The sequence below is a fragment of the Neophocaena asiaeorientalis genome, unplaced genomic scaffold, assembly GCF_003031525.2.
Source record: "Neophocaena asiaeorientalis asiaeorientalis breed wild unplaced genomic scaffold, Neophocaena_asiaeorientalis_V1.1 scaffold185, whole genome shotgun sequence".
In the NCBI taxonomy this organism is placed as follows: domain Eukaryota; kingdom Metazoa; phylum Chordata; class Mammalia; order Artiodactyla; family Phocoenidae; genus Neophocaena; species Neophocaena asiaeorientalis.
Window position 1 is genome coordinate 682895 of NW_020171809.1, and position 21353 is coordinate 704247.

A 21353-nucleotide genomic window follows, 5' to 3' on the forward strand; every position below is an offset into this window, starting at 1 on the left:
CCCATGAGAACAACCACCCTTTACAGGAATTTTACAGCCAAATCTCTTAATGTGATTATAATAATTATTTCTTTACTAGAAATTGTATAAACAGACTCCTTTGAAATCTCCTGCAGGGAGGTGACCCGAGGGCTCTGCACGGGGGAGGGGCTGCTGAGGGGCCCTGGCCTGTGTGTGTTCACGCGTGTGCATGCACGTGCAAGCACACACGTGTGTGTGCACACAGCATGCGTGAGTGTGTGGTGTGGGCGCCCGCATCCGTTCGCACGCATGTGTGATGCTCATACATGTGAGGACTCTCGGAGTCACGTGTGCTGCTTGTTGCACATATGTGGTGCCCATATGTGTTTGCATGTGTGAGTGCTGTGTCCACGCACGAGTGCATGTGTGTGTACGTGTGTGCATGGGGGTGTGGTCTCCACGTGCACAGGCAGTGTATGTATTGCGTGTGATACACGCGCACACACACACGCACACACGCACGCACGCACGTGTGGACCTCAGGCACGGCTGTGAGAGGCCTGGACGTTCCTCCAGTTTAAAGGCTGTGAAAGTGTTATGGTTTCCATGGCGACTCCTGGCCAGCCTGGCGCCTGGGAGGGTCCTCTGGGCTCCCTCCCCCTGCCATTGTTCCCCTTGCCCCCCTCCCCCGCCTCAGCCTCCATCCACCCCGTCCCCATTCTGGGGCCCCTCTCCTTTCTGGGGGCGGCCGATCGGGGAACCTGAACTTCCCACGAGGCATTGCTTTCTCCCTTCACCACCAGCACAAACGTGCCCCCCCCTCCCCGGCTCCTCCCCCTGCCGCCCCCAGTTTTAAAATCTCATTCTGCTTCCCCGTGTGGTCGCTGACCGGGCCTGACTTCGAAATCTGTTGAAAGGAGACCTTTCTCTTTGGGGGCCAAAGTAAACAGGCTGTCATGTTCAATCACGCTCTCGTCCTCTCCTGGCCCGGCTCGGGGGGCTGGGGGAGGGCTGGCCGCTCCCCCGCCCGCCTGCCAGCCTTGGCGCCCGGCCCGGGGAGTGCATGAGGTCGCTGGGCCCCGGGGCCCCTCCCCCAGCCCCAATCCCTGTGCCCGCCTGCCCGCCCCCTCCCAGCGTCCCCACGTCCTGTCAAATTCCCTTCAGAAACACCTCCCCAGCCTGCCTGCCGAGCTCCGCTCGCCCGGGGCCCAGACTGGCCCCCACCCCGGGACACCTCACAAGGCTCCGGGGGCCCCGCACCAGCCTCTGGGCCCTGGCGGGGCCCGCGCGTGGCTGCCCCGGGACACCCCACTCACTCTGCGTGTCTCCCCCCGCCCAGGGCGGCCTCGCCCCCCCAGGGCCTGGTCCGGCGGCGTCCAGGCCTCACGCTGTGTGCGGGCTGCACCCGCTCAGCAGCATCTCGCCCGGGCTCTCCCCACGGCTTCTTGGAAGGTGGGTCCCGGATGCGGGTCCCCTCCTACCCCTCAGGTCACACCTGCCTCGCAGGGGCCCCCCTTCCCACCGTGCCTCACCTCTCTCCTGGCGCTGCTCCGCTGGGCCGCCATCTCCCGGAGCCTCTCTCCCAGAGCCCTGGCCTCCCTCTGATGGGCTGAGACGGCGTCCTCAAAGTGGGCCTGTAGGGCCTTCAGGTCTGCGGTCGTGGCGCTGATGGTGGCCTGGGGGGAGCAGCAAGCCGGCCGCAGCATCAAGTGTGCCTGGCGGGAGGCTCAGGCCCCCACGGGCAGCCCCACGCTGTGCTGGGCCAGGCGGGCAGCCCACTCGGGCCACGTAAGGTGGGCCTGGGGCTCTGGATGACCACGGCCAGTGCCGCCACTGCCGGTTCCTGAGGGTCCCAGTGGTGAGGGGGGCGGTGTAGAGGTCCCAGTGTCGGGGGCGGTGGGGGGAGCTTCCCATGGGAAGGGCTGACCCTGCCCCCTGAACTTTCAAGCAGGTGGGTGGGATTGGGGGACGCTCCCAGGCTCTAAGTGTGAGAGTACCCGCGACACGCCTGGGAGGGGTCGGGGGTCGTCCCTATTCGGATCCGCGGCTACGCTCCGAATTTGGATATCCATGAGGGTGGGACTCAGCTTGGCCTGAATCTGCTTTCCTGTGGCCACAGCGCCCAGACGCTCCTCTAGTGCTAACAGAGGGCCACCTGGAGCAGGGAGTCCTCTGGGCCACAGGCTTGGCCATGGCGGTGCTAGAACCCCTCCTGTCCATGAATGAGGACACCACCTGCTTACCCTGAGCCCGAGACCCAGCCTTAGCTTCCTGGCCAGGACATACCCCCGCCACCCGCCCGGGGTGGTCTGGGTCCCCAGGGGCAGTTTCCTCGGCAGGGCGAGGGACGGAGCTGGCTCTGTGCTCCAGGGAGGCCTGGTGCCCTGCTGCCCCCGACTGGGTCTCTGGGAGACACCCTTCCCCCACCCCTTCCCAATTCACAGGCCACTGCCTGAGGGATCTGGCAAGCTGGGGCTCTATCAGGCCAAGCTTCCTGCCCTCGGGGAAGGAACCTCGCTGGTGCCGCCTCTGTTCTCGGCGCCTGCTGTCCCTCTCCACTGAGAAGCGTCACCTTGGACGGCCAGGTCTGGCTGTGCCCCCAGGACAGCCCTAGCGAGGCTGCAGTGAGGGCTTGGTGTGGCCAGGGTGGTGCGAGTGCAAGGACTGCCTCTTCGGGATCAGGAACCGCAGGGCGAAGCCGGGAGCCCCTGCACCGACGGGGGCCTTGCTCGTAGGTCACCCACAACTGCTGTTCCGTGGCTGGCATTTCTCCCCACCCTCCCCTCTCAGTGGGTTTTAATTTCCGTTTTCCAAGCTGAGGTGGCAAAAGAACCCTTAATGAGCTCCCGGAAGAGCCCAGCTGGCGGGCAGGCCCCCCCCACCCCCATCCAGTGGGAGACTCAGAGCCAGCTCTAGGGAAGACTCCCAGAGAGGCCCCTCTGCGAGCCGGGGCCTCCGCTCCCAGGCCTTGGGGTCTTTCCTGGCCCAAGGGAGCAGCTAGGGGGTGGTCGGGGAAAGGAGCTCCCAGTCCCATGGGGCTCCCACACCCCTCGCGGCTGTGCCCATGGTAGGACAGAGCAGGGCGGGGGCTCCAGGGAGAGAGGCTCTTAGGCAACACTTTCCCGGGTGCCAGGAGCTGCCAGGGACTGCTCTGCTAGTGACCCGGGGGTCCAGGTCACTGCATCAGGAGGGGGTGAAGAAACACCCTGGCAGCCAACTCCTAATTGCAACACTCCTTCCCTTGCCCAGCGCCCCTCACCCCCCGGCCCGCTAGGTCGGAGCAAACGGCCTGGGCTCCCCAGGCCTGCCATCTGGGCATCCTGCCCTCGTCCAGGGCCCCTTGCGGCCACTGAGCACGGCCCCGCTTGTGGGGTCAGAGGGTCGCCACCCAGCCCTGCAGCCTGCGTTCCACCCACTCACTTGTTCACGGACTCACTGAGCCGTTAATGCAACGCCAGGGGAGCATCTAACCCCGCACCCTCGGGGCTGGGGAAACACCAGGGACCGGGGTGAAAAATGAAGGTGAGCAGGCTGGAAGAATGAAGGCGGGGGCAGAGGAGACATGGCGCTGGCCCAGCTGAGCTGACTGGGTGCGGCTGGAGTCCTGAGTGCAGGGTCCGGCCTTGCCCTCGACCACCCCCGCTACCCGCGGGGGGACTGCGTCCCCCGACCTCACCGTGAGCCATCCCCCCGGCCCCCTCCTCCCGTGAGCGGCAGGGCCCTGGCCTCTGCGTCACCCACCCGGGGCCTGGCACCACTCCGTAAACGGGCCGAGGCTACCCTGCCGGCGACTGCAGCGGTGCCCAGCCCCGCCCGTGGGGTGGGGCACAGGGCCCCAGTGTGGCCACCCCTGCTCCCCGGAGTCTTACTGGCTGTTGCCTGCCCTGTGCCCCCAGACGGGGGCTACTGAAGAGGAGTCAGGGGCCCCAGGTGACCCCAGCTGGCTGCCCACAGTGGCCTCCATGCACGTGTGGGCCTCTGCCCACTGGCCCAGGGTGGGCGGCTACCTGCTGGGGTCTCTTCTGGCCCCTCGGCGGATGCCTCCCTCCAGCTCTGCTGGGGATTCTCTATGGGGTCCTTTCTGGTGAGCGTTTGCCTCAGTTACAACGCTGGCCTACCCGCTGGGTTTCTCCTTTGGGAGGGGCCTCTCCAGAAAGTCAGCCCCAAGAGGCCCTGGGAACCTCCTACAGCTATACTGTGCCGCAGGCAGCTGCGGTCAGACAGGGAAGGCCAGGGGCTGGGGGGCTGGCGGGCATAAGCCCGGGTCTGCCCCCTCTGTTGCTGGTGCCAGGCCCTCCCCTCTCTGGCTTCTGCCCAGTGGCACAAGGGTGACTGGCCTGCTGCCCCCCACCCCTGCCCCACCCCATCGCCTTTGCTTCCCGCAGAGACGCTGTCCCCTCCCAGCAGGGGATCTGGAGATCCCTGGGGGAAACGGAGGCTCTGGTGGGTTGGGTGGAGGGGATGCATCCCTGGGACCAGGCAGGGAGGGGGTGCCTCTGGGGTCTGCCGCCCCGCTGGGCTGTGCAGGCAGCCAGGCCAGGTGTCTCGCTCCGGCTGGGGTGCGGGCTCACCTCGGCTCGCTCCTGCCGGCCCCGGGCCTCGTGCTGCACCAGCTCCAGCTCCCACGCGGCCCTGGACAGCTCCTCCCTCAGCTGGCTGGTCTCCGCTTCTCTCAGAGACAGGGCCTGGGCGACAGGGGCGGGGTGCTCGTGAGAGGGCTGGGGGGCTCTGAGGAGAGGCTCAGCAGAATTCTGGGTGCCACGGCCCTGCCAGGATGCAGGCTCTGGGAGGAGGAGCCCCTCAGAGGCAGCTGCATCCCGAGGGGGTGGGTCCAGCCTGCCAGCCTGCGCTCAGGCAGCTCCCCTACCCCACCCAGGGTGCCTTTCCCCTCCCACCTGCATCTGCCCAATACCTGCTCTCTCCCAGCGCAGGTCAGGGGGCTTCACGGGCCACCTCCTCCCTGGAGCCCTCCACCCGCTCCAGGCACAGAGCAGGAACCGCTAATCGTTCCTAACCTCCCCACGTGCTCTGTGTCGCTGAGGGGGAGGGGTGCGCGTGAGCCCCCGGAGATGCTGCATTTCGCCCACCAGCCCCGAGGGGGGAGGGACCCCTGCTCGGTCATCAGGCTGTGGGGTGGTAGAGATCTGGCAATGCCCGTCAGTCACAAATGCACATCCTCTCCCTGCCAGGCCCACTGGGGAGGGCAGCCTGGAGACATGCATGACCTACGCTCGGGGTCTCCGATGAGTATTTATAATGGCAACAAGACTCCCACCGAAGGGAGGCCAACAGAACGAAGGGGGATCCCTGCACACGTCAGGGCGTCATGCAGCTGTGGAAAAGAACCAGCGAGCTCTGAGCACAGGGTGGAAAGCCCCCAGATCTGTTGGTCCTGAGAAGAGAAAGGTCCAGAACATTGTGTGTCCCCTTCGTCCTTGTGCTACAGAGGCGGGTGTAGGAGTGTGTATTCCCACTTGCTGGCCTGTGCACGGCAGTCTCTGGGAGGAGGTTTGTAACAAAGAGTGTGTCTGCTTTTTGCCCTGGGTGCTGGGGGAGCCTCTAAACCCCCGAAATTTCACAGGTGAGGGTTGTCTGTTATTTGCGGACCCTGGGGCCACACCTGAGCTTGTGCTAACAAGGTGGTCAGAACCCTGGGGCAGTGAGCCACTGAGATCGGCCTGACCACCCAGCCTCTGGGAGGGGGCTGGACCCTGCGTTTAGTCCATCACACCCACACAAGGAAACCCCAATAAAACCCTGGAGCTTACCGGCTGATAAACACCCTAATGTGCTAGTGGGTGACCTGCCCTGACTCTGCAGAGAGAGAGCCCGTCCCTGTGTCTCTCCACTGGGCTCGTCCTGGCCTGTGTCCTTTACAATAAAACTAATGGCAAGTGTAGTGCTTCCTGGAGTTCTGTGAGTCACCGTGGTGAGCGGCTGAATCCGGGGCTCTGCCCTCCCCGGACATTCGTACGATGCTTTTCCTCTACCACAGCCTCCTGACCCTCCTTCAAGCCCCACCCTCGACACACCGTCCTCACTTTCAGGAATCAGGAGAGCGGAGTGGCCAAGGACATGGTCCCCACTGCCCAGCAGGTGTACCGTGCCACTCTGGCACGATAAGAGCGTGAACCTCTCAGCATTGTAAGAGTCAAACTAGAGATGCAGAGTCTGACGACAAACCTTGTTTCTTCCTGCTACTGTAACTCTTCTCCCACAATCTGTAGCTTGTACCAACACCTGAGAGTCCTGTCACAGTGTGACAACCCACATGAACGTGTTTACTTGTCTGTCCCATTCACTCAACAGTGCACGCTTCAGGGTGGCGCGGGATACTGGAACTGTCTGGACTCAGAGGGTAGCTTTTACCTGCCCAGTGTCTGAATTCCAACAGCCTGTGGGATGGGAGGCGGGTCGGGTGGGTGGCTGATGGATGGACACACTGATAGCTGGCTGGCTGGCGATCAGGTGGATGGAGGGATAATCAGACACATGGATAATCAGTGGATATGGATGGGCAGCTGAGTGTGTGGACAGAGGGAAGGGTCTTTAAGTGAATGGATGGATGACTGGTTGAGTGAGTGGTTGAACAGATGGATGGTCAGGTGAGTGGATGGATAGTTGTGTGGATGGATAGTTGGATGGATGTTTAAGCAAGTTGATGGATAGATTTATGGTCAGGTGTGTGAACGGCCAATTGGGTATGTTAATAGATGGCTATGTATGTGGGTAGACAGCTGGGTGTGTGAATAAAGGATAGGTATTCAAGTGAACGGATGGATGATGGACAGGGGGGTGGAGGGACAGTGAGTTGCATGGATGTATAAATGGGCAGGTAGTTTAATGGGCAGATGGATGAATGGCTGGATGGGTAGATGGATGGGTGGATTGGTGGATAGATGGGTGGATGGATGGACAGGGGATGGATGAATGGTTATGTGGCTGGATGGACAGATGGTTGGATGGATGGATGGATGGACGGATGGATGGATAGATGGATGGATGGACGGATGGATGGGTGGATGGATGAATGGGTATATGGATGGATGAACAAATGGTTGGACTGCTGGATGAATGGATGGATGGGTGGATGGGTGGATGGTAGGTGGGTGGATGTCTGTCCACCAGGACTGCTGTGGAAGATCAAAGCTGCAATAACAGTGGTGTGGAAAGGTTGCCCCGCACAGCCCTCTTGCTGGGTCGGAGAAGGCTAGTGATCAGACACGAGAGCTCCCCACTGCCTCGTGGTCCGCCCGTCACCTGCTGCATCTCATGTTCCAGCTGAAGGAGACTCTCATCCCGCTCGTGCTTCAGGCTCTGAATTTCCTCCTGCAGAGCCTCCCTCCTGGCTGCACTTTTTGCCACGAGCTCCTTCTCCTGTTCCAGCCTGCGTGCTGCCACTTCCTTCTCCTCTGTCAGAGACAGACTCAGGGTCTCCTGGGCCGAGGAAAAGGGACAGGCCATGACGACTCACAGGTCAGGACTCGTGAGACCAGCAGGCGCCTGTGTTCCTGAGTGAGACTGGGTTCATGGGACGTCAGGGCAGGACAGGTGCCCAGGGACCGTCCGGTCCAGCCAGCCTTACGCCGACACCTCACACGCAGTGACACGCGCTGCGAAGGGCTCTCTGGGCCCCAGCGGCTACCAGCCCCCACTCAAGTCACAGCTCAGAAACTTTTCCTGAGCCTCCACAGAGCACCAGGCACCCTGACATGCAAAGTGTGTAAGGACGTGTCACTCGAGGCCTTCTGGGACTGTGACCAGTGGGATGTCTCAGAGGGGGACAGAGCTCCGTCCAGCTATGGGTCCTCAGACTGCGGCCAGGTCAGCCGACGCCCGTGGGTGCCTCTTCTGTGAGGGACAGGGCCCCGGCCGCCATGCACACTGTCAAGGGTCCTCTGGCTCAGCCTCAGCGTGGCCTGGGCACCCCTGCCACCCAGCTGGTCTCCTGGGCCCCTCCCCAACTGCCTGCCGTCCCTGGGGACGCGGTAGACTCCCGGGAAGCGGCTGGGCAGCTGGGGGCTGGTCCCAGGGAGGCAGACCTTCTCTCTCTGGAGCCGGGCTAGGTCCTCGAGGTGGGCCAGTGCCTGGCTCTCCAGGGCCAGCTGCGTGTCCTGCTCCTGCTGTACCACCTGCTGCAAGAGCCGCCCCACGTCCCCCTGCAGCTTCGTCTCCTGGACCTCCCAGGTGCACTTCAGCTGCTCCATTTGCACTGTGAAGGGACAGGTGCATCCGACACCCGCCGCGGGGCCCTCTGTCACCCCCACCTCATCCCCCGGAACACCCTGCGGCCCTGTGAGCCCCTGTGGAGTGGCAGCCCCCGGCTCTGAGGATACGGCCCAAGCCAGCGGGACAGAGCCCCCCAGGTGCCACTGCAGGCACGTGTCCTGATCCCAGCCCGTGCTGGGCAGCCTGCACGCTGCAGGGTGGGCTGAGCAGGGACGGGCGCACAGGGGGTGGGGCCGGGGGCTGCCACGCTGACCCTGTGGCCGCAGCCCGTTCTGAGCCTCGGGCCAGCGCTGGCAGCAGTGCCCACCCATCACAGAGAATAGTGGCACAAGTCACTCAGACACACGAGCTCTGGGCTGCGTTTGGGCCCCTTTGGGGGCTGGGGAGTGGGAGCAGAGCATCAGGGGACGAGCTCATCTAAAGGGTCCGTCTGGGGCTGGTCTGGGGACAGGAGCCGAGGGGGCCTGTCTGCGGAGCACCTTGCAGGGCCTGCCGGGCCAGCCTCGCGCTCTGGGCCTCTCCCTCCAGCTGCTCCTGCCGTGACTGCAGCTGTGACGCCAGCTGTTGGGCCTCAAAGAGGCTGTTCTCCAGGGAGTCCCTCTCGGCCCTGCAGAGAGTCACCAAACAACAGGCGAGTCACTCACTGGCGTGACTGGCGGAGGATCCTGCCAACGAGGGACAGCGTGGAGCCCATTTGCTAGGACGGTGCCCATCAAGGCTGGGATGGTAAATCAGAAGGCAAACAGGGGACAGCTCATTCATCTTAAATCTAAGAGCAAACTGGATCCTGCGTAAAAAATGTTCCAGGTGGACTAAAAAGCTAAAATGCAAAAACAATACAAATAGACAACTAAGCGACTCAGAACTGTAAAAATAGTAGAAAAAACCCAGAAGCGTATTTTATAACCTTAAGCAAGACATAAAAGCCACGAGACAAAAATACGGAGGCCAAGAGATCTGAATACACTTAAAGAGAGGGAGACGGAAACTTCTGTGCAGAAAAGATTCCACAAACCAAGTCAAAGGACAAGGGACAGGGCTTCCCCGGTGGCGCAGTGGTTGGGAGTCCGCCTGCCGATGCAGGGGACGCGGGTTCGTGCCCCGGTCCGCGAAGATCCCACATGCCATGGAGCGGCTGGGCCCGTGAGCCATGGCCGCTGAGCCTGCGCATCCAGAGCCTGTGCTCCGCAACGGGAGAGGCCACAACAGTGAGAGGCCCGCGTACCGCAAAAAAAAACAAAAAAAAAACAAGGGACAGACTTGGAGAAAATATTTGCACTAAATATGCAAAGGGTGAATGTCCGTCACATACAAGGAGCTCCTGCCAATCAGTGACAAAGCGTCTGATCCTACAGAACAAAGACAACAGTGACCGTTATTCACAAAGAAAACACAAATGGGGAATAAACATAAGAAACTCACTAGTCCTCAAGGGGGTTCACATCACAGCTATGATGGTTCATCGATCACATGTCACATTAGCAAAAGCTTAAAATATCGATCATATCTAGTGTTGGCAGGGTGTGAGGGTGACTTCCTCTGGTCGGGGTGGGGGGCGGCGCTGGGAAATTTCAGAACGTAAAGCGTGCATGTCTTTGGGCCACAGCAATCCCACTTCTAGGCGTCGGTTCTTCAGAAAACACACGTGAACCAATGGCGCAGCGCAGCGACGTTCCCTGTGGCTCCACACGGGCGTCAATCACACTCAGCTTCGATGCCATGAAAGGCTGGAATGTTTCAGAAACTACAGGGCGTCTCGTCAGCTGCTAAGACAACGAGGACATTCTCGTAAAGAGTCCCTCTGAGAAGCAGCCTCCAGGGCGGAGCTCACGCAGCACGATTCCCCCGCGTGAAGAAGCCGCCTCTGCGTCTGGGCACAGACAGCCCTTCAGAGAGTGCCCGGGGTGAACAAGGTGACTCACAGCGGCGCCCGCTCCTGGGGAGGGTGATGGCGTGGACTGCATCTCTGACAGCAAATCCATCAGTCACCAGCCAGCCAACGAGCGTGTGCTCGGTCCAGTGCTGGGTGACGTACAGTGAAAAAACCAACCAACTAACCAACGAGGACACACCACAGACGCTCAACACAGATACCCACATGAAGACACAGACAGCCGATGCGCAGCCCCGAACGGCTCGGTGGGTCAGGGAGGGCCACGGGCCATGGGGGACCTTGCTCAGCCCGTCCCGGCCCCGCCACAGTCTCCCTCGGGCCCCCTGCACACCTCTGCCGCCAGTGTCAGAGTGGGGTGCTGTCAGCACCTTCCGGGGCGCCCTGCTGTCTGCGGAGCCCAGGAACCTCACTCCTCTGATATCCCGTCCCCCCTCCAGTCCCCACCCTCTTAAGCACCCCACATGTTCCCCACTCTCCACGTCTGGACGGCTCTCCCCAGCTTTCTGTGCCCACCCGGGCCCCTCTGAGGGAAGTGACCTGTGCCGGTCCCGGACACTCTAAGGATGTGTCCAGTCTGTCCCTCCACCAGAGCCCGGGAGCATCTCACTTCCTGGAAGGAAGCCTGGCACCACCAGCAAGGGTGCGTGGGGTACAGGTGGGGACCCCAGTCCATCTCGCTGGAGCCTGAGAACTAAAAGAGGTCCGCGGCACTGCAGCCTTGTCAGGGCCTGGGACTGGGGGCCGGAGGACCTTGAAACCTGGGCTCCTCGGTCATCAGGAGAAGCAAGCCATGTCCCGTGCCGCCCTGTCACCAGAAGCTCAGACTGGTCCCTGCGAAGTGCTGTTTAGTGGGTGTGGGACTCCGTCTGGGAGCTGCAGGGCCTCCATGCACAGAGGCCCTGGGCCCAGTGCTGAGGCCGGGGGAGGGTCCCCTGACCAGGGCCCGTGATCTGGGCAGCAAATGCTGGTGGGAGGAAAGAGGCCCCCTCCCCTGTCCTCTGAGCCCGGGTGGGGCCTGGGACGGGGCCAGGAGTGGGGTGTCGGGACCCCTCAGCTGCCAGCCACCAGGAGGAGACTTCATCGGGCTTCCTGCTCCAACCTGTGGCCATGCTTTCCTTGGGAAGAGAGGTCTTCTGTGAAGAAGTTCGAGGACCTGGGCCTCTAAGTTTCCTCATGGCCCCCAGTTCTGGAATTTCGGGAGGAACTCTTTCTACAAAAATACTTCGATGTTCCTGAGGAGGGCACAAGGTGCAGAAAGCCACCAGCTTTTGGATGTCCTTAGAGGCCACAGGCCAGCTCAGCTCACCAGGCAACAGCTGGCAGGGCACCCTGTTCTCACCTACAGTGTCTGTTCCGGGTGTCCTGGAAGTGGCCCCGATGGTCTTCAGGGTTCACCCCCACCCCCAGCCTCGTGGTCCCCTGGGGCTGCCACCACCCTGGCTCCAGGGGTAGTCATGGGGCCCCAGCCTGCATGTCGGAGCCCTGCGACGCCCAGGATCTCCTCAAGGATGTCAAGCGGCTCAAGATGGCTGTGGGCAGTGGCTCTCAGGCCTCGTGGGGAGAAGGGCGCTCTGTGTCTGCTGGAGGAGGAGCTGGGCGTGGCCGCTGGCCATCTTGCCAGCTCCCACCCCGAGCCTGCCCGGGAATGAAGTCTCCTTAGAGTTGAGCCACGCTGATGGCAGAAAGGCAGGCTGTTGAGGGCACCACAGGAGCGCCTGGATCCAGCCTTGCCTGAAGCCGTGTGTACCCTGAACTGCTCAGATCCGTGAGCAGGACGTTCCACACCTTTTCTTCTGCTGGTCTGAGGTGGGCCAGTGCAACCATCTCTCTCAGGAAAACTGTTCTAGGAAGGCTCTCGCTGCATTCACCTCTTCTAGGTGCTCTCTGACCCCACGGGCACTGTGTTTTCCCCTCCCTTACAGACTCTTTCCCATGTAGACATACCTGCCCTGCCTTACAGTTGCTGAGTGACTGCCCATCCCTGCCACACCACAGGCTCCCTGAGGTCAAGGCCACATGACTCCAGGTACCTGAGGTCAGCTGCCTCCTCAGCTGTGAGCTGGCCCTGCCTCTCCAGGGCCTGCTGCTTGGCCAGCAGCTGGGCCCGCTCTTCAGACAAAGCCTCCTTCTCCTGCAGGGCCTTCTGGAGCGCGTCCATGCGGGCCTCCTGGTCTTGCAGGCTCTGGGCCAGCTGCTCCTCCAGGACCTGTTTCTTGCATGTGACCTAGGGGAGGGGGAGGGGAAAGTCCAGCAGAGAGAGTGGAAGTGTGAGGAGGGGCCTCTCCAGGGAAAAGAAGGACTTCAGAAAAAGTGGTTTCATGCAGAACTGCATGGAGGAAAGAGTGGAGGAGGAGGGTGGCTATGAGACATATTGGACCCCTGGTGCATGTGTGTTTTCACAGCAGAGGGACCTCCACTCCTGTCACCCTGATGGAGAAATTATTGAACTGAGAACCCCCAGGTGGGACCCAGCTGCCAATCTAAATGGTAACCTCTGTTGGGCCACAAGTTTCTGGGGTCAGGAGACATGGCACAGAAATGCAAAGAAGGTGACAGAGGAACAGATTGTTGCAGGCTAACACCTCCACCGAGAACATCACAAAAATCTAGACAAAACCTATCACAGGAATCTGTATAAGGCCTCAGAGAGCTGTCAAGGCAGCTGGGACTGAAGGAGCCAAGATCTTGGAGGAAAGGGAAACAGAGGAGTGAGACCACCACTCAGTATCTCTTCTCTCCTCAGAGCATGTGCTGATTTAGAAATCTGGGCTGAGGAATTGAGAAGCCAAGGAGACGAGTTTACAGATATCAAAGCGGAAGCGTCCTGATAAACATCCCAGGTTTCCAGTTGGATTCACAGGAGGGCTTCATCCTAGTAGTGGTGGTGAGTCAGAATAGACTCTCCCTCAAAAAAGTGAAGCTCAGGTTTGAATCACCTCGATCATAGATTACGGTGACCATCTACCTTCACTGCCCGCCAGGATCAAAAGTAAATCCTCCTTAGAAGAAGAGCATCAGGATCCTCAAGTTATTTCTATAATTTTTTTTTTTTTTGCGGTACGCGGGCCTCTCACTGTTGTGGCCTCTCCCGTTGCGGAGCACAGGCTCCGGACGCGCAGGCCCAGCGGCCATGGCTCACGGGCCCAGCCGCTCCGCGGCACGTGGGATCTTCCCGGACCGGGGCACGAACCCGTGTTCCCCGCATCGGCAGGCGGACTCTCAGCCACTGCGCCACCAGGGAAGCCCTATTTCTATAATTTTTATGTATGATACTTGGCATTTAATCAACATGACCGGGCATATCAGAGACAGAATCATATGGCACAAAATCACATGCAAGAACATAAAATAGACACACTGCCTCCCTGTCCCCCTGGTTATCAGATGTTGGAGTTATCAAACACAGACTTTAAAAAAATTGTGATTAACATGTTCAAGAAGATGAATGGTGAAATGTAGAATTTCACAACAGAACTGGACACTTAATATCAATAATATAATTTGAAAATACAATAACCAAAATTAATAGATGTGTTCAATGGCCGGTTAGATAGGATAGAAGACCAATAATCTGGAAGACAGACAAAAGAATGTACTAGATTGAATCATGAGGAGAAAAAAGGACGGAAAATATAGATAAGAGTGTAATAGATGTATAGGACAAGGCAAAGAGATCCAACATATGTGTAATTAGAGTTGCAGAGGGAGAGGAGAGAGAATATTTGAAGAGATATTGGACAAGAATTTCCCAAATCTAATAAAATACATCGAGCCACCAATTTAAAATGAGCCACAATCTTCCAAAAGGATAAAAACAAAGAAAATGTCACCTAGATATATCTTAGTAAAGTTTCTGTGAAAAGATTTTGAAAAAGAATATGTATTGGGTTGGCCAGAATGTTTGTTTGGGTTTTTCTGTAAGGTTACGGAATATATATATACCCAAATATATATGTATAACTGAATCACTGTGCTGTACGCCAGAAACGAACACAATGTTGTAAATCAACTATACTTCAATTAAAAAATGTTAATAACATTTCAGAACAAAATTTTTAAGAAGTTTCTGAATACCAAAGGTAGAGAAAAAAATCTTTAAAAATCAGAGGAGGAAAACCACACATTACCTATAAAAGAGCTGCAGGAAGACAGGTGTTTGACTTCCAAAGGGCAACAGTGAAAGTCAGAGGACAATGGAATGAATTCATCAAAATGCTGAATGAAAATAATGGCTATTCTAGTATTCTATACCTAGTGAAAATATTCTTCATCAATAAACAACACGACTTTCTGCTTCTGCTAATGGTGAAGTAGGTTGTTGGAGACCAACCTTCCTGCCATAGCAGCTAGGAAAGCTGTACAGCACACCTCCAACAGATCTGTGTGAAGGACTTAGAGATACCAAGGCAGCCAAGACCCAAGGAGGTCCAATTGCTGAGAGAAATGTGTTCAGGTGACCCTAATATTCTACCACAGATTTCCCCTTGAGGGATCTGTCATCTCCTAAGAGGCTCTGCCAGAGCCTCGGGAGCCGAGGATGAAACCTTAGCTAAAGGGTTGGGAGGTGTCCTATGGCTTCAGCAGGCTTATAAGACTGAAGAGACAGGATCTGGAGTTCAGAGCTACCAGAGCAGCCATAGCACAGGAGGCTAGGACATCAGAGAGGAGGTAAGTCTGAGATGCTGTACATTTAAAAAGATGGTACTGCCTTTTTATAACTCACAACAGTATAGGGCCCAGGGATTATGAATATGAACAGAAAGTGCAGTGGAGCATCCGGAACATCAGGCAGAACTTTTGGCAATCTCAGAATTGAGACAAAAACACCCGGAGTTCAGGGTGGGGGCCCTAGTTAGGAGCACAGGAGAGCCGTATTATACCGTGAGGTCAACACCCTGAGGTAGCTCACTCCTCAAAAAAGACTGAAACCAGTTACAAAACAGCTAAATCCAAGACTGGATAAAGGTGATCTGCTCTGACTCTGATATCCTAAAATGAAAAGCAAATTCCCTTTGGAAGAAGTTTATATCACCCAGAGCCTCAAATTAGCTCTACAAAACCTCAAAATCTGTCACTCAATAAAAAATTCTTAAGCACCAGGAGATAAGGCCAAAGGACTGAAAACTAAGAGATAAAAGACAATAGAAATAGACCCAATTTGGGGGTCCAGATGTTGGAGTTATCAGACAAAGACCTGAAAAGTATTATAATTAATGTGTTCAAGAACATATCCAAGAAGATGGAGAATTTCACTAGATAGCTGAAGTGTGTGTGTGTGTGTGTGTGTGTGTGTGTGTGGTTGAAGTGACCATTTGAAGCAGAAATATTAATAATGTATTATAGAGTTTATAACAACATACGTATAAATAAAATATATGGCAACAAGCCCTAAGGATGGGAGGGGTAAAGGGACTATATTGTTGTCATGAGTTTGCATTGTTCGTGAAATAGTTTAATGTTATTTTAATACAGACTGTGCGTACCATAATTTTAAAGTAATCACTAAAATAATAGCAAGAAGTAGTATAGCTAAAAAAATTAATAGAGAACATAAAGTGGAATACTAAATAAATATGCAAGTCACCCAAAAGAAATCCGGAAAGGCAGGATGTAAAACTTTACCAAAAAATGAGATAAATAGAAAACAAACGCCTAGATGGTGAACCTGAACCAAGCATATCAACAGTTACCTTACATGTAAATGATGTAAACACTCCAGCTGAAAGGTAGAGATTGTCAGAGTAAATACAGAAGCAAGACCCGACACACTTCAAATATACAGACATAGAGAAATGAAGGTTAATGTATGGAAAGGATATAACATGGAAACAGTAAGTAAAGAAAGTTGGTGTGGCTATATCAATATCAGGAAAATTAGATATCAAGAAAACAAATGTTACCAAAGATCAGAGGGGACATTTTATAAAGATAAAAAGTCAGTTCAGCATGAAGACATAAAACACTAATTCGTATGCTCCTAAAAATAGGAATTCAAAATATATGAAGCAAAAGTAGACAGAACTAAAGGTAGAAGTAGACAATTCCACAATCATAGACATTCAAATGTCATTAATAGAACAAGTAGACCAAAAAAATCAAACAAATAAAGCAAACAAACAAATAAACCCCATAAGGACGCAGAAGACTTAAACAACAGTATCAAGCAACTTGACTTAATTGATATTTATAGGCACTACACTCAACAATGGCATAATACACATTCTTTTTACATGAACATGGAATGTTCGACAAAATAGCTAATATGCTGGGCCATAAAGCATGCTTCAATACATTTAAATCTGTTCAAATAATATGGAGTATATTTTCTGACCTTATTGGAATTACATTAGCTGTTGATAATAATTAGATACTTAGGAAATTCGCAAATTTGGAAATTAGGTAATATATGTCTAAATAATCCATGGGTCAAAGAAGAAATCACACAGAGAATGAGAAAATAGTTTGAACTGAATGATAATAAAAACACAACAGGCAAAATTATTAGAATGCAGAAGAAACAGCCACAAGACCCAGTAGGAAATCTGAATAGCCCTATATCTAATAAATAATTAAATTTTTATCAAAACTTTTCTCACAAAGAAAACTCCAGACTTAAATGACTTCACTAGTGAATTCTACCAACATTTAAGGAAGAAACAGAAATTTTAAAACACTTTCAGGAAATAGAAGAGGAGGGAACACTTCCCAACTTATTTTGCGAGGTCAGCATAACCCACATTCCAAATCTGACAAAAACATTATGAGAAAAATAATTATAGACTAATGTTCCTCATGAATATGGATGTAAAAATCCTTAACAAAACATTATGAAATTGTTTATCTCAGGTATGCAAGGTTGTTTTAACATTAAAAAATAAACCAATATAATTAGCTGTATTAACAGAATAAGAATGATGGCATGGTCATCTTCATTCATTCAGGGAACACATTTAACAGAATTCAAAACCCATTCATAATTTTTAAAAAAAACTCATCATGCTAGGAATAAAAGAGAGCTTCCTCAATCTGATAAGAGGCACCTATGAAAAGCCTATAGATAACATCACACTTCATGGTGAAATATTGAATTCTTTCCTCATAGTTGAGTTTGGTAGGAGGATGGCCACTCTCACTACTTCTTTTCAATTTTGTTCTGTAGGTCTTTAGCCAGTGAATTAAGAGAAGATGAGATAAAAGTCACTGAGATCAGAAAGGAAGTAAAACTGTTGTTATTCGCAGATGACATGATTACGTACATGTAAAATGCTGGTGCTTACCAATGCATTTGTCAAGGTTGCATGATTGAAAGGTAATCTATGAGATTGTATTTCTATGTACTAGTAATGGACATAGGAAAATGAAATTAAAACAGCAAGGCACAATATCAAAACTAGGAATTAATTTAACCAAAGACGTGCAAGACCTCTACCCTGAAAACTACAAAACACAGCTGAAAGGAATTAAGTAAAGAAAAAAATGGAGAGATAGACCATGTTCATGGATGGACAACTAGATACAGTTAAGATGTCCAGTCTTCTCAAATTGATCTATAAATTCAACACAATCCCAAGCAAGGTTCTACCAGGCTTTTTTGGGTATAGAAATTGACAATCTAATTCTCAAATGTATATGAATATGCAAAGGTTTGAGAACAGCCAAACAATCTTGAAAAGAAGGATAAGATGGGAATACACACATTACTTAATCTCAAGACATTAAAAAGCTACAGGAATGAAGACAGTGCAGTTTTGGTGAAAGGATGAACAAACAGATCAGTTTGCACAGATCAGCAATATGATCGGGGCACATATATGCACATGTATGGTCGATTTATTTTCAGCAAGTTGCCAAGATAATTCAAGGAGGAAAGGAAAGTCTTTTCAAAAACTGGTGCTGGAACAACCGGACATTAGTATGAAGAATAATGGACTTCGGTTCCTATTTCATACCACACACCTGTGGTTCTCACACCTTAATGTGTATCAGAATCACTGGGAGGGGTGATTAAAATCCAGATTTCTGGGCCCCACCCAGAGTTTCAGATTCAGTAGGTTTTGGGAGGGCAGTTGAGAATTTGCATTTTAAACAAGTTCTCAAGTGATACTAACGCTGCTGGCCTGAGGAACACACTTTGAGAACCACTGCTGTACAGAAAAATCAACCTGAAATGGATCATAGACCTAAGAGCCAGATGAAAACAGAACAGGATATTGTCTCGTCCTTGGGCTAGGCAAAAATTTTTCAGACAGCCCCTAGAAAACACTAACCATAAATTTTTTAAAAACTTGGTAAACTGAATCTTGCCAAAGTTAAACTTTTCTGTCCATCAAAAATACCATTAAGAAAATGTATAGGCGAGTCACAGAAATGTGAGTACATCTGTCTGGCAAAGTACTTTTATCCAAGATATATAAACTCCTATATATCCATAACCAAAATATGAAAACCCAATAAAAATAGGCAATAGACTTGAATAGTTACCTGACAAAATAAGGTATGTGAATATTTAGTAAGCACATGAAAATATGCTTAATGCCATTTGTCATCAGAAAATGCCAATTAAAACCACAATGGCGGGCTTCCCTGGTGGCGCAGTGGTTGAGAGCCCGCCTGCCGATGCAGGGGACACGGGTTCGTGCCCCGGTCCGGGAGGATCCCACATGTCGCGGAGCGGCTGGGCCCGTGAGCCATGGCCGCTGAGCCTGCGCGTCCGGAGCCTGTGCTCCGCAACGGGAGAGGCCACAACAGTGAGAGGCCCGCGTAACCACACAAAAAAAAAACCACAATGGCGTATAACTTCACACACAGAGAATAGCTAATAAGTAAAGACGGACGATGCCAAATGTTGACGAGGCAGAGGAGCGGCTGGAAGCCTCCCACGCTGCTGGTGAGTAAAATGATACAACCACTTTGGAAGACTGCTTGCCGGTTCCTTATAAAGTTCAACACACACCTACCCAGTGACTCCACAATTGCACTCACTGTGTTTACTCAAGAGAAATGAGGATGTCCATACGTGACTTGACCATGAATGCTCATCGCAGTCTTGTCCACTCCCAAAATGCAAGAAACCCAGAAGTCCAGCAGCGGGTGAATGGATAAGCAAGCATGGTTTATCCGTATGATGGAATACTACTATGCAGTCAAAAGGAAGGAGCTCTTGATACACCTAAGAACGGGGATGACTCTCAAAGACGTCGTGTTGAGGGAGAGAAGCCGGGCTCAAAAACGTCTATGCCCCATGGCTCCATTTACAGCAAGGTCTAAAACAGGTCAGGGCAGAGGCCACCTGGGTGGCCATGACAGGAGGGAGCCTGCTGGGCTGGTGGAGACACTTCGCATCCTGCTTGTGGTGGTGGCTACACAGGTGCTTACAACTGTCAAAAGCTGTGCACTGGCTTACTGAGTGCAGTCACCCTTTGACTAAAAAAAGAGGAAAAGATGACCCCAAAAAGGCTAGGACAGAGTCTGAGAAACAGAAGGAGGTTGGACTGAGTCCCAAAGGTGACAGACCATGAAGTCTGAATGCCACTGGGGGCTGGAGACGCTGCAGAGACAGGGTTTCCATGTGGACCGACAAGGCTGATGTCAGGAGAAAGCAAAGGTGCTGCAGTGTCTCGTCCCAGGGAGTCTGACCTCCTCCATGGAAGATCCACGTCAGCAGATTTGGGAATGAACGCAGGAGTGCATGAGCGAGTGAGTGGTGGGGCAGCTCTTTTGTGTGGATGTGGTCCAGGAAGGAGAGGAACAAGACAACGGAGGAGCAGTGCAGCCTTCCCCCCGAGTGTGTGAGCACCAATGGGCCCGAGGCCTTCGAGCCTCTGACCAGGGGAGAACCCAGCCCCCGGATGCTGGGGACAGGCCTGGTGTAAAGGTCCTTCTTCGTGCGTTCCTCCCCCGTTCCCCGCCTCCCAGCCCTGGAGACAGTTTCGAATCAGCCACGTCAGGCAGCGTTGTAGTTCAAAAGTGCTGGCGCTGACGTACATCCTGAACCAGCGCCACTTCCAAAGGTGCCGTGTGCCCAGCTACCCCAGAGGCAGCGGTGGCCCTGCTGGGTGGGGCTGGGGGCCTGGGGCCCTGCGGACCCCTCATCTGGCCCACCTGCTCCAGCTGCCGCCAGAGGGGCAGGGAAGGGTCCATGTGCAGGCCCCGCCCCCACACCCTCAGACCCCAAGTCCAGGAGGGGAGAAGGTGGGGAGAGGATGGATGAAGGGAGGGCCCTGAGCTCGCGGGAGCAGGGCGGGGGCAGGAAATTACAGCCACGCTGCGGAAGCGAGGCTCAGGCAGGGTCCGTCCCCCTGGGCCCTCGTCTCACCTGCAGGACCAGGTGGCTCAGGGAGCCTTTGTCCCGAGCCAGCCCCGCCATCAGGGCAGCCATGTCAGCCAGGGAGTGTCTCTGCTCCACTCCCTCCGCCTTGAGCTGGCACACAAGCAGTTCCAGGTTGGTTTTGCTGGACTCGGCCTGCGGGGGGTGGGAGGGCAGAGGGCACCCCAGCGGGGAAGCCAGGGAGGGACTTTCAGGTTCATGGGCAGAGCTTCCCCTGGGCAGAGCTGTTAGCACCGGGGAGGGAGTGAGCGCGCCGTATCACAGAGGTGTGTGAGCCGGCGCTCTGGGTGGGGCGTGGTGGAAGGGGGCCCACGGTGGTGAGGCCTCTGGGGCAGACGGTGGTCCCTGGGTACAAGGCTGCAGCCAGGAGAGGTGACAGGGTGACCGAGGGAGGGGGCACCCTGAGAGAAGGTGTGCCCAGTGCTCAGGGAAGGTGGGCTGGTGCCCACTGGCCAGGGACCCAGGAGGCCACCGCTGAGTTTGGGGGCTCTGGGAATGGCCTGAGGGCCCAGGCAGCAGGGAGAGAGGAGTGGAAGTCCTACCTGGGCCAGGGCCCTGCGCAGAACCTCCCCCTCACTCTCCAGGACGTCCCTCTGCAGGCGCACTGTGTCCAGCACCTCCTGGGCCGACACCAGCTCCTTCCTGAGCCCGGAGACCTTCTCCTCCAGCTGCTCCAGGCGCCCTTGACTGAGACCCGGAAACCAGAGGGCAGAGGGCGCTAGGTCACCTCAGGGCGAGATGGGGGCCCGGCAGGCGGGGCAGCTCCCTCCAAGCCCAGGGGCCCCAGAGGAGCGCGGCTCGCCCTGCAGGCCAGGAACCGCTGGGCCTTTTCTGACTGGGGGTGGCACTGTCAGCGAGGCCTGGCCCACACGCCTGGGTGAGCAGCGCGGCACACACGCCGGGGCACCCCTCTCGGCTGGGCCCAGGGTGGTGGGTTTGCCC

General features: G+C 54.9%; 1 protein-coding gene across 1 annotated transcript in view; it reads right to left on the reverse strand.

The window, feature by feature from the left end:
- The window catches only part of CROCC2 (ciliary rootlet coiled-coil, rootletin family member 2), a 65803-nt gene that overhangs the window by 22159 nt on the left and 22291 nt on the right, over positions 1 to 21353 (reverse strand). Inside the window, 9 exon segments of the mRNA XM_024760494.1 lie at positions 1494 to 1637; positions 4533 to 4646; positions 7222 to 7398; positions 8004 to 8173; positions 8670 to 8797; positions 12115 to 12308; positions 20069 to 20194; positions 20400 to 20546; positions 20954 to 21102. Of these exon segments, the coding sequence (XP_024616262.1) occupies positions 1494 to 1637; positions 4533 to 4646; positions 7222 to 7398; positions 8004 to 8173; positions 8670 to 8797; positions 12115 to 12308; positions 20069 to 20194; positions 20400 to 20546; positions 20954 to 21102 (1349 nt within the window).